The sequence below is a fragment of the Giraffa tippelskirchi genome, chromosome X, assembly GCF_054371585.1.
Source record: "Giraffa tippelskirchi isolate mGirTip1 chromosome X, T2T-mGirTip1v1.2.pri, whole genome shotgun sequence".
Lineage (NCBI taxonomy): Eukaryota > Metazoa > Chordata > Mammalia > Artiodactyla > Giraffidae > Giraffa > Giraffa tippelskirchi.
In genome coordinates, this window is record NC_137289.1 from 51,818,247 (window position 1) to 51,830,000 (window position 11,754).

General features: G+C 45.7%; 1 protein-coding gene across 4 annotated transcripts in view; it reads left to right on the plus strand.

Annotated features, from left to right (window-relative positions):
* Nucleotides 1-364: 364 nt before the first annotated feature.
* The window catches only part of LOC145536304 (nuclear RNA export factor 3-like), a 12,926-nt gene continuing 1,536 nt past the window's right edge, over nt 365-11,754 (plus strand). Inside the window, exons 1-18 of one of the 4 annotated variants that reach the window (XM_081565399.1) lie at nt 365-666; nt 6,805-6,961; nt 7,167-7,302; nt 7,918-8,001; nt 8,105-8,209; nt 8,322-8,396; nt 8,507-8,576; nt 8,729-8,817; nt 8,934-9,017; nt 9,165-9,274; nt 9,845-9,881; nt 10,243-10,311; nt 10,394-10,449; nt 10,589-10,696; nt 10,824-10,882; nt 10,988-11,103; nt 11,200-11,242; nt 11,752-11,754. The exon at nt 11,752-11,754 is cut by the window's right edge and continues 70 nt beyond it. In XM_081565399.1, coding sequence (XP_081421525.1) covers nt 387-666; nt 6,805-6,961; nt 7,167-7,302; nt 7,918-8,001; nt 8,105-8,209; nt 8,322-8,396; nt 8,507-8,576; nt 8,729-8,817; nt 8,934-9,017; nt 9,165-9,274; nt 9,845-9,881; nt 10,243-10,311; nt 10,394-10,449; nt 10,589-10,696; nt 10,824-10,882; nt 10,988-11,103; nt 11,200-11,242; nt 11,752-11,754 — 1,681 coding nt within the window. In that variant the 5' untranslated portion in view covers nt 365-386. Of the gene's footprint in view, nt 667-765; nt 934-6,804; nt 6,962-7,166; nt 7,303-7,917; nt 8,002-8,104; nt 8,210-8,321; nt 8,397-8,506; nt 8,577-8,728; nt 8,818-8,933; nt 9,018-9,164; nt 9,275-9,844; nt 9,882-10,242; nt 10,312-10,393; nt 10,450-10,588; nt 10,697-10,823; nt 10,883-10,987; nt 11,144-11,199; nt 11,243-11,751 lie in introns of those variants that run through there. The other 3 variants (XM_081565401.1, XM_081565400.1, XM_081565402.1) reach the window with 3 other exon arrangements.

Below are 11,754 nucleotides of genomic sequence, written 5' to 3' on the forward strand. Positions count from 1 at the left end.
AAAGCTATGCTTCAAGAAGTCATCTTCCATTCCATGCAGCTCAATTCTGGGCTCTTTCTCCCAGTAGCATCTGAATGACCCTAGACAAGTGCAGCACCTCAATAAGCCTCAGCAACCTTGGAAAGTTGATGATTCTGGTATCAGAGTCCCCTTGCGAGGAATACAGGGAAAAACAGATGCAATGTAGCAAGGACAGAGCGTTTCCTACTGCTGGCCCTCATAGTTCTCTGGGTCTGCAGACTGAAGGAACACAGTGTAATGTAGCTGATGCAGAGTCTGGCACAGAGAGTTCTCTGTTAGTAGCTACAAGTATCAAAATCCCTAAGCCTCCTGATTCTAACTGGCATCCTCTGCAGGGGTGGGTACTGTTGGAAAGAGTTCCCTGGATGATAGGCTGGTTAGCAAACTCAGAAGGCAGTCATTACAGGAAGTTAAGTCTCCTCTGGCCCCCAAGACTCTACTCCTCTATGACCTTGGGGAAAAGACTTCCTGTTAGGACGCCATCTTGTTTGCGTGGCTGTGACGCCGTGGTCTGGGGCTTGCAGTCTCCTTCCTCCGCAGCCTTCCTTGATATTCTACAAACTTCCAGCTCCAGACCCACATTCTCTTCCAGGGCAGCCTGTGAGGACGGTGGTGACAGATCTCTGCCTTCAGGCCACCCTATGGGTGAGTGGTCCGCATGAGACCTCTTCAGATCCCCCCAAAGCAGGAAGGGTTCTGGGTTCCCTCCCCCACCCCAAACCGCAGGACCCCCCACCAGTTAACGGTCCTTCAGGGAAAGGGAGGGAGAGAGCCCAGACTGACTATTTTCCAGTCTCTTGAGGAAATGGGCCAAGTGGGCTCTGACACACCCATCTCGATTCCACGTGGTAAACCTCCCCTCCGATGAAAACGGCCGTTGCTGACTTGAGTGTTTCCCTGGCTAAGGAAAAGGCATGAGTCATGTTATCATCTCGGGTCTAGGGTTTGGGGAGTGGCGAGGGTCACCTAGGTGGAGGGTGCTGCTGCTGCTGCTGCTAAGTCGCTTCAGTCGTGTCCGACTCTGTGCGACCCCATAGACGGCAGCCCACCAGGCTCCGCCGTCCCTGGGATTCCCCAGGCAAGAGTACTGGAGTGGGTTGCCATTTCCTTCTCCAATGTGCGAAAGTGAAAAGTGAAAGTGAAGTCGCTCAGTTGTGTCCCACTCTTAGCGACCCCATGAACTGCAGCCTACTAGGCTCCTCGGTCCATGGGAGTTTCCAGGCAAGAGCACTGGAGTGGGGTGCCATCGCCTTCTCCAGGTGGAGGGTAGGAGTATATAAACTAATAGTCTTTGGATTTATACTAGAGGTGGGGGAGGGGCAGAAAGCCCACCATTACTACTGGATATTACATGAAAAGTTAGGGTAAATTGTATTAGCCCCTAGAAGCTTTCTTGAGGCTTTATTGCCGGGCATGTGATATATTCTGGAATGTTTGATGAGTAGTCATGTGCATTGTTCTACGTCAATTAAATAAATTTGTTTATTTAAGTCATATTTGAAAATCCTCTCCCTCTAGCTGAGATTTTGTCTGCCATATTATGTGTCACTCAGTGAGATGTAAAATCTCCCACTGTGACTGTGGATTTGTCCATTATTTATTTCTGTCAGATTTTGCTTTGTATGCTGGCTTTAAGAGGCATACGAATTTAGAATTTGTATTACTATCTTCTTACTGCACTGAACTTGTTATCATAAAGGAATTTCCCTTTTTTTTTTTAATAAATTTATTTATTTTAGTTGGGGGCTAATTACTTTACAATATTGTAATAGTTTTTGCCATACATTGACATGAATCAGCCATGGGTTTACATGTGTTCCCCTTCCTGGACCCCCCACCCACCTCCCTCCCCATCCCATCCCTCTGGGTCATCCCATTGCCCCGGCCCTGAGCCCTTGTCTCATGCATCGAACATGGAATGGTGTTCTGTTTCACATACGATAATATACATGTTTCAATGCTATTCTCCCAGAACGTCCCACCCTCACCTTCTCCCTCAGAGTCCATAAAATTGTTCTATGCATCTGGGTCTCTTATTCTGTCTCGCATATAGGGTTATCGTTACCATCTTTCAAATTCCATATATATGCATTAGTATACTGTATTGTTGTTTTTCTTTCTGGCTTACTTCACTCTGTATAATGGGCTCCAGTTTCATCCATCTCGGTAGAACCGATTCAAATGTATTTTTTTTAATGGCTTCCCTTTTAAAGTGTACCTTTTCTTTTATCGATATGGTTATACCAGTTTTTTGAGGTTAATGTGAGAAGGTGTGCATTTTGCAATTTTTTCATTTTCTAATTTTCCTGATGATTACATTTTGCATATGTCTCTTTTCAGGAGTATTTGATGAAAGGTTTCTTGTCCAGTCTGATAAAAATCTGTCTTTCTATTTGGAGTATTTCGCCTGAATCTTTTAAAATAAAAATAGATATAATTTGGTTTATGTATATCATATTACTGTATATTTATTTTTGCCTCTTCTAAGTTCCTTTTCCTTTCCTTTGATATAGTCAGTATTTTGTAACTATCAAATCATTACTCTGCATGGTTATCTAGTTAAACCTTTTTTTGCTATTCTTGTAGTGTTCACCATTTAGATTACAATGTACATTTTTGCCTTTTCACAGTCTAATATTAGTTAGTTAGTTCCCTAAGACTGCTCAGTCGTGGGACTTTGAGACACTTTGATTCCATAAACTCCTTCCACATTTATTGTCATGCATTTTCATTCTCTATATATTTAAATCCCCGAAGGAAATTATTATCCTTGTGTTATATAGTCAGTACTCATTTAAATTTGCCTCCATATTCAAAATTTCATTCGTCTTTCTTTCCTGTATCCATGTGCCTCCACCTAGGATGATATTTCTTCTGCCCAAAGAAGAGCCTGTAATATTTCTTTTAGTTTGGATCTTTAGGTCACAAATTTTCTGAGGTTTTGTTACATGATGATGAAATGAATGTCTCTTCTTTTAAGGATGGTTTTCCTTAAAGCATACTTTTTGTCCTATTAATATTGGTCTTTTAAAAATAGATTGATTGATTGATTGATTGATTTAATTTATTTATTTTTGGCTGTGCTAGGACTTGTTGCTGGGTGAGGGATTTCTCTAGTTGCAATGAGCAGGGACTACTATCTAGTTGCAGTGCACGGGATTCTCATTACCGTGGCTTCTCTTGTTGCACTCTTGCTGCAGATCACAGGCTCTAGGGCACAGGCGCTTCAGCAGTTTTGGCTCATAGGCTCTAAAGCACAGGTTCAGTTTCTGTGGCACAGGGGCTACGTTGTCCTGAGGCATATGGAATCTTCCCAGACCAGGGATTGAATGTATGTCCCCTGCATTGGCAGGTGGATTCTTAATTATTGACCCACAAAGGAAGTCTTCCTATTAATATTGTTTTTTCTTTTTAAGTTAGTTTATTTTCTATTTTTTAACGTTACAGTATTGTATTTGTTTTGCCATACATTGACATGAATCCACCACGGGTGTACATGTTTTCCCCTTCCAGAACCCCCCCTTCCACCTCCCTCCCCATCCCATCCCTCCGGGTCATCCCGGCGCACCAGCCCCGAGCACCCTGTATCATGCGTCGAACCTGGACTGGCGATTTGTTTCACATATGATAATTTCCATGCCTCAATGCCATTCTCCCATATCATCCCGCCCTCGCCCTCTCCCATAGAGTCCATAATACTGTTCTATTTATCTGTGTCTCTTTTGATGTCTCGCATACAGGGTTATCTTTACCGATTGACTAAATGCCATATATATGTGTTAGTATACTGTGTTGGTGTTTTTCTTTCTGCCTTACTTCACTCTGTATAATAGGCTCCAGTTTCGTCCACCTCATTAGAACTGATTCGAATGTATTCTTTTTTAATGGCCGAGTAATATTCCATCGTGTATATGTACCACAGCTTCCTTATCCATTCATCTGCTGATGGGCATCTAGGCTGCTTCCATGTCCTGGCTATTATAAACAGTGCTGCGATGAATATTGGGGTACACGTGTCTCTTTCAAGTCTGGTTTCCTCAGTGTGTATGCCCAGCAGTGGGATTGCTAGGTCCTATGGCAGTTCTATTTCCAGTTTCTTGAGGAATCGCCACACTGTTCTCCATAGTGGCTGTACTAGTTTGCATTCCCACCAACAGTGTAAGAGGGAGCCCTTTTCTCCACACCCTCTCCAGCATTTATTACCTGTAGTCTTTTGGATAGCAGCCATTCTGACGGGCGTGAAATGGTACCTCATTGTGGTTTTGATTTGCATTCTCTGATAATGAGTGATGTTGAGCATCTTTTCATGTGTTTGTTAGCCATCTGTGTGTCTTCTTTGGAGAAGTGTCTGTTTAGTTCTTTGGCCCACTTCTTGATTGGGTCGTTTATTTTTCTGGAATTGAGCTGCAGGAGTTGCTTGTATATTTTTGAGATTAATTGTTTGTCCGTTGCTTTGTTTGCTATGATTTTGTCCCATTCCGAAGGCTGTCTTTTCACCTTGCTTATAGTTTCCTTTGTTGTGCAAAAGCTTTTAATTTTAATTAGGTCCCATTTGTTTATTTTTGCTTTTATTTCCAATATTCTGGGAGGTGGGTCATAGAGGATCCTGCTGTGGTTTATGTCGGAGAGTGTTTTGCTTATGTTTTCCTCTAGGAGTTTTATAGTTTCTGGTCTTATGTTTAGATCTTTAACCCATTTTGAGTTTATTTTTGTGTATGGTGTTAGAAGGTGTTCTAGTTTCATTCTTTTGCAGGTGGTTGACCAGTTTTCCCAGCACCACTTGTTAAAGAGATTGTCTTTTCTCCATTGTATATTCTTGCCTCCTTTGTCAAAGATAAGGTGTCCATAGGTGCGTGGATTTATCTCTGGGCTTTCTATTTTGTTCCATTGATCTATATGTCTGTCCTTGTGCCAGTGCCGTGCTGTCTTGATGACTGTGGCTTTGCAGTACAGCCTGAAGTCAGGCAGGTTGATTTCTCCAGTTCTGTTCTTCTTTCTCAAGATTGCTTTGGCGCTTCGAGATTTTTGTGTTTCCATACAAACTGTGAAAGTATTTGTTCTAGTTCTCTGAAAAATACCGTTGGTAGCTTGATAGGGATTGCATTGAATCTATAGATTGCTTTGGGTAGTATACTCATTTTCACTATATTGATTCTTCCGATCCATGAACATGGTATATTTCTCCATCTATTTGTGTCCTCTTTGATTTCTTTCACCAGTGTTTTATAGTTTTCTATATATAGGTCTTTTGTTTCTGTAGGTAGATATATTCCTAAGTATATTATTCTTTTCGTTGTAGTGGTGAATGGAATTGTTTCCTTAATTTCTCTTTGTGTTTTCTCGTCGTTAGTGTATAGGAATGCAAGGGATTTCTGTGTGTTAATTTTATATCCTGCAACTTTATTATATTCATTGATTAGCTCTAGTCATTTCCTGGTGGAGTCTTTAGGGTTTTCTATGTGGAGGATCATGTCATCTGCAAACAATGAGAGTTTTACTTCTTCTTTTCCAATCTGGATTCCTTTTATTTCTTTTTCTGCTCTGATTGCTGTGGCCAAAACTTCCAAACCTATGTTGAATAGTAGTGGTGAGAGTGGGCACCCTCGTCTTGTTCCTGATTTTAGGGGAAATGCTTTCAGTTTTTCACCATTTAGGATAATGTTTGCCGTGGGTTTGTCATGTATAGCTTTTGTTATGTTGAGGTATGTTCCTTCTATTCCTGCTTTTTGGAGGGTTTTTATCATAAATGGATGTTGAATTTTGTCAAAGGCTTTCTCTGCATCTATTGAAATAATCGTATGGTTTTTATTTTTCCATTTGTTGATGTGGTGTATTACATCGATTGATTTGCGGATATTGAAGAATCCTTACATCCCTGGGATAAAGCCCACTTGGTCATGATGTATGATCTTTTAAATTTGTTGTTGGATTCTGTTTGCTAGGATTTTGTTAAGGAGTTTTGCATCTATGTTCATCAGTGATACTGGCCTGCAGTTTTCTTTTTTTGTGGCATCTTTGTCAGGTTTTGGTTTTAGGGTGATGGTGGTCCCATAGACTGAGTTTGTAAGTTTACCTTCTTCCTCTGCAATTTTCTGGAAGAGTTTGAGTAGGACAGGTGTTAGCTCTTCTCTATTAATATCGTTATCCTCAGTTGATACCTTGATACATTTGGAAACTTCTCAACCAAGTTCTCTTCAATACCACTTCCCCACTGTTCACTCTCCTTCTCTATGGGGCTCACATTAACCATGTGTTAGGTATACTCATTGCATCACCTTTAATTCTCTCTTTTTGCGGGGGAGGGTATTCTCCATATTTCATCTCTCCAGGTTCCATCTTGGATCCTTCAATAAGACTTACCTTTCATTTCTCTAATTCTTCCTTTGGGGAGACAGATCACCTTTGACCCTTGAACCATCACACCAGGGTAGATTTCAGGGTAGGGTTTATTGTACTCATAGAGCAGAGCAGAGAAGTGAGACTTGGGGATAAAAAGCCACTTGTCCCAGGTCAACTAACCTGAACCAAGCAGAACAGAGTCTCACATCACAGACTACACTCTAGATCCAGACCCTTTCCTTGGTGCCTGTTTTCTTGTCTGTGACGGCTCCCTACCTCTCATTTCCTGAAAAGTGGAGCCATGGTGAAGTCTCTCAGCCATTTTTTAGCTGTATGATACATTTATGCTTAGATTATAAAGAATGATATTTCTTCATTAGTCATGATATTTACCCAGGACTACTTCTGATACTGGGACTACTGATATGTTGTTGTCAATTTTAGAGCACACTGATAAAGTGAACTCGTTACAAAGAAGAGCACGAAGCTGGAGTATTTACCGAAGGCAGTACACCTATTGGTCTGAACAGGTCACTTCCCAGCAGCAGCAAGGTAGAGATTCAGAAGAAAGTGATGCTCATGTGGCCATCCAAGCAAGATAGTAAGTGACCAGCCACCATGGCTGACGTGTACCAACCAGTGAACAACAAAACCTTGTCATTCTCTCCAGCTTGCCAGAGTGAAAAGTGATTGGGTCAGGTTAATGTTTGAGCAGTCTTTATTATAACTCTGGTATCGTTTGGGAAAAGGTAGAGAAGACTTTGTAAGCCTATATGGACCATCTTTTTCTCTCCACTTCCCCACAGTGCTCCCTATGCCATTCCATCCCATCACTGGAGAAGTCGTTTTCAGAGAAAAGACCAAATGCATGTTAACGTGGAGACAAAGCAAAAGGCTCTGGAGAGAAAAATGAAGACCCTGGGGAGCTGGTTCAAGATTATTGTGCGTATCCTGGCTAAATGAACCTAATATGTAGAAGATGATAGAGTCGTGTTGGATTTGTGTAGAGATGCTGGCAACTTTTCTGGGGCAGTGGAGTTGGTAATCTGTCTTGTTATTACTAGGAGGTATCTTCTTAGATCATGTAAGGGCAGGTTCAGAGAAGCAGTATGAAGGAAACAGACTGACTGCAAGGAGGAGCATGGGAGAGGTTGACTAAAAGCAGACGAGGGAACCTACTGCCATGGAGATGGAGCACTTCATACCAGATCACGCAGTTTGGCTTGAGCAGGGTGTGGGAGGAGGTTGAGTCTCTGGGGTCCTTGTCAGAGTGACAGGCCAGATGTACCTTATGTGGATCTCCTGCAACTTTATAAAAGGAAGTAGATGTGAAACATATGAAGTCAACTTTTTTTCGGGAAGAGTATTTGAATGAAAAGAAAGTGTATATAGAAAATCCATGTCTCGTACCAAAGTTAGTGATAAGAGATATTGTCCTATCTTAAGAAATTATTTAAAACCTGAAAAATGGCCCTAGAGCAAGACACAGTTGGGTCTTACCTTAATCTTGGATTCCACTGTATCCACTCTCTTTCCCATTTGTTCTCTAATTCCTAGATCCCCTTTGGTATAACATATGATGAGAAGTGGCTGCTGAATTTGATACAGACGAAGTGCAGTGTCCCCTTCACTGCAGTCGAAGTAAGACAGGACATGGAGATGATGAGACGAAATGGGGTAGATTGCAGGCCCAGAGAAATGGCGCTGGTCTCATATTCTGCTTCTCCTGTCACTCTCCCTACAGTTTCGCTATGAGAAAACGCAGGCCCATTTCTTTGTTGAGAATGCCAACATTGCCTATGCATTGAAGAATGTCAGCGGCAAGATTTTCGATGAGGATAATGAAAGGGTCTGTGTCAAGGGCTGACTAGGGGCAAGAGGGCAGGAGGGCGGCATGGTCTTGCTTGATCCCGTGCACAGATTTCCTGGCGCTTACCCAGCCCCTCTTGTGTTCTCTACAGATATTTATCTTGGTTGAGCCCTGTGATGCACCCCAGTCTGTGCAGAAGGCACTGACATCTGAAAAGTTGGAGCAGGTAATGGTAATGCAGACTCAGCACGAGCTGCACCCTCACAGGCAGACCCACCTCTTCCCCCCGCTCACCCTCAGACTCAAGCTCACTGAACCCCATCCCTAACTCTGCAGCTGACCATGAACAAACCATACGATGCCTGCCAGCAAGCTGTTGACATCCAGAGACTCCGCTTTGGCCCTGGTATGGCTACAGCAGTAACTGCAGGGCAGGTGGGGTAGAGGTTCTGTCTGGGTAGAGCACTCGGAGATGATATCATGGGGAGGGCTTGGTGCTGGAGGTGTTCCAGCTGGGACCCTCTCAGCCTGTGTTTCCCTCCTTCTGGTTTCCTGGAGACTTGATTACCTGTGATATTGGAATGACATGGAACCGTAGAAATAGCATGGCTGCTTCCCTGCACATCCATCCAGGGATCAGGCCCATGGTGAGGACCTAGGCCCAATGTTGGGGCCAATGGTGAGGGAGGGAGACATCGGGTAGAAGAGGCAGATATGTCTCAGTTGTTCCCTTTGGGGTCCTCACTCTCTTTCCTCATCATAGCTTTCATCTTTGTACTTGAGCAACACGAAACCCTACTGGGAGATTGCTTCCACCACCAAGAACTTGAATCTCTCCAACACTGAGGTGAGGTGGGGCACCCAGATCCTCCTTTGAAAGGAATGTGGGAGGCCTTATGGGTGGTGACAGACAAAGGAAAAGTGGATTTGTAGGGAAAGGAAGGGCGTGGGTGCAGAGCCATCTTGTCCATGTGGGTGTTCCCTATAATTCCAGGTGAAGGTTGCAGGGGAGATGGACAAGGGTCATCAGCTGGAACCAGAAGGGATGTGTGCAGACAGAAACGCTGTGTGCACCACCTTCGGTGATAAGTCAACCAACATGAGGTCTTCATCTGCCTTGTCTCTACACCCCTATGTCTCTCTCATTTCTCCCCTCCTCCCTCCACTCCCTTTCTGTCTTTATTCCCCTCCCTATCTCCTGAGCCCCACCTAAATCGCCTCCCTGCCATAGCACCTGGTCATCCCTGAGGTATGTCCTGACTTGACAGCATGCTGGACTCCAAGTGAGGTAGCAAAGCCCCGGGCTCCCATCCTCCCCTGTCTTCTTTTCTCTACAGCCTTCTCTGGGCCCTGGAGGAAGGAAGGAAGGAAGGGATGGAGGGGAGTAAGGCCTGCAGACCGGATTTGAAGTGCTGGTCCCTGTGGCCCTGCAGAAGGGAGTCAGAACAGTCTGGCTGGGAGTTACCCAGGGGAAAGGAGATGGAGGAGGGGGTTCAAGGAAGGGGTGGAGGGGACAGTCTCCCTCTTGGTCAGTCCATAGAGTGGTGACCAGGGCCCTTGAACGCTAGGATACTGGGGTGTGAGGGGGCTGTGATTACTGTAAGTGCTTGCTCCTCTGAGGAGGGTCACGTCCATAGTCTCACCGACATTTTTCTTTTGTCTTGATTTTGGCAGCACCCTCCTGGAGTTGTTCCCCAGGTTACTAAGCTTGGTAAGTGCATTCCTTGGTCAGACTCCTCTAACTAGCACTGACAGTGCCCTCAAACTACTCGGAAACCCGTTAGGACCTGTCCAAGTTCCCTCTTTCAGCCTGACCCTGAAATGTCCTGGGGGAGGAAGGTGTACCATTCGCTGTGGGAACCTGAAAAGGCCCTGGATCTTCTTCAGCCATGTTCTCCACAGGCTTCGGGGACCCATGGTGATGACAGAACATAGAGTCCTGCCTCTGGCATTTCCAGGGACACTTTCTTCCCTGACCTCTGACCCCCACCCCACCCTGGGCCCATCCTTTTCCCCGATCATCCAGCACCACATCCTGGACTGCACTGCTGACTTCCTCTTCCCTCCCCTAGGATGGCCAGGAGATACCCTCAGGGTCTAAGTGTGCTATTGAAGCCCCCAAGTGGTTACCAATGTGCAAGGTGAGCACAGAAGATCCAGCAGGGTTCTAGGTGGTACCTGAGGAGGTGTCAGCCCTGGTCCTGAGGACTGTTTTAATTCCAGGGAAGTTTCTTTGGATCTGATCAGGTGAACCGTCAAATCCTGCAATTCCTGCAGCAGTAAGTACCCCTGGGAATCTGAACAAGGGGAGGGCCAGGACAAGGGAGGCCACCCAAGCTCAGGTCTGCTCATGGGAGTTTTCGAGTCTTCTTTGAGCTTCAGACCACAGAGAGAGATTCTCCTCACGGCTTCCCTCAGGTATTACTTGATCCATGACTGTGGAGATCGCCAGGGACTGCTGGATTTTTATCACGAGGAGGCCTGCTTCTCCCTGATCATTCCATCCCACCCTAAGGACCCAGACCCGTGAGTATCACAGCCCAGACCCCTCCCCAAAGCCATGTGGTTCCCCAGGAGATGCAGGCCAGCTCCTGCTGACACCTATGCTGGCTGTACACCTATGCACCACCCAAGTTTTCTCTGTGTCTCCTAGAAGCAGCGTGTGCCCGTACTTCAAGAACGACAGGAATAGGGAGCAGCTCAAGGACCCCAGTGAGTGTGTGGTGGGAGAGCTGGGCGGGAAGGGCAGTGAGGGGGCCAATCATAGGGTCCAGGGCATGGCTGCCCTGACCTTCCCTTTCTTCCCCTCCCCCACAGACCTTTATTTCCAGCTGCTGAGACACACAAACCATGACATTGTGCATGCCCTCTGTGCATTGCCCAAAACTCAGCATGACTTCAGCTCCTTTGTGGTGGACATGTGTTTCCAGACAGTGAGCACCTGCTCCTTGCTTGGTGGTGAGGGGCAGGAAGGTGCAGGTGGGAAAGAGGTTGAGGGGTGACTGAGTACCTGGTCTCTTCCCTACCAGGAAACAATGCTCTGCGTCTCTGTCAGTGGGGTGTTCAGGGAAGGTGAGTGTGTGTAGCCCGCTCCCCCCAGATGCCGCACTGCTCTTTCACCTGGTCAGGCTCCCTCCCACCAGAACTCTTCCTTCCTTCCCTCCCCGCCCCTCCGCCTAGCCCTCAGTCTTCCCACAGACAACCCAGGTCTGAACTGCGTCCATGTCTTCCCTGCCCACCCTGGGCATTAGGGACACAGGCTGCGGAGTTTGGCGGCTCCCATACCAGATCCTTACACTGAGAACCTGGGCTACTACCTAACCTCACAGTTCCCTCATAATATCCATCTCTTCGGCAACTGAGAAAAATGCATCCCATGAACTTGTGAAGTGGTTGCCATGGGGACATGTCACTGGGAGCAGACATCTCCTACAGTTGCCTTCCCCATTCCCAACACCCAGGCTCCCCAAGTGAACAGCTGTCCCCTCAGCATGAGTGTCAAGTCAGACCCTGACTCGGGAATGATGTGGGAGCCTGTAAACACGTGGGGCTCTAAGGGGTACTGTTGTTTGTTGTTGAAGTGG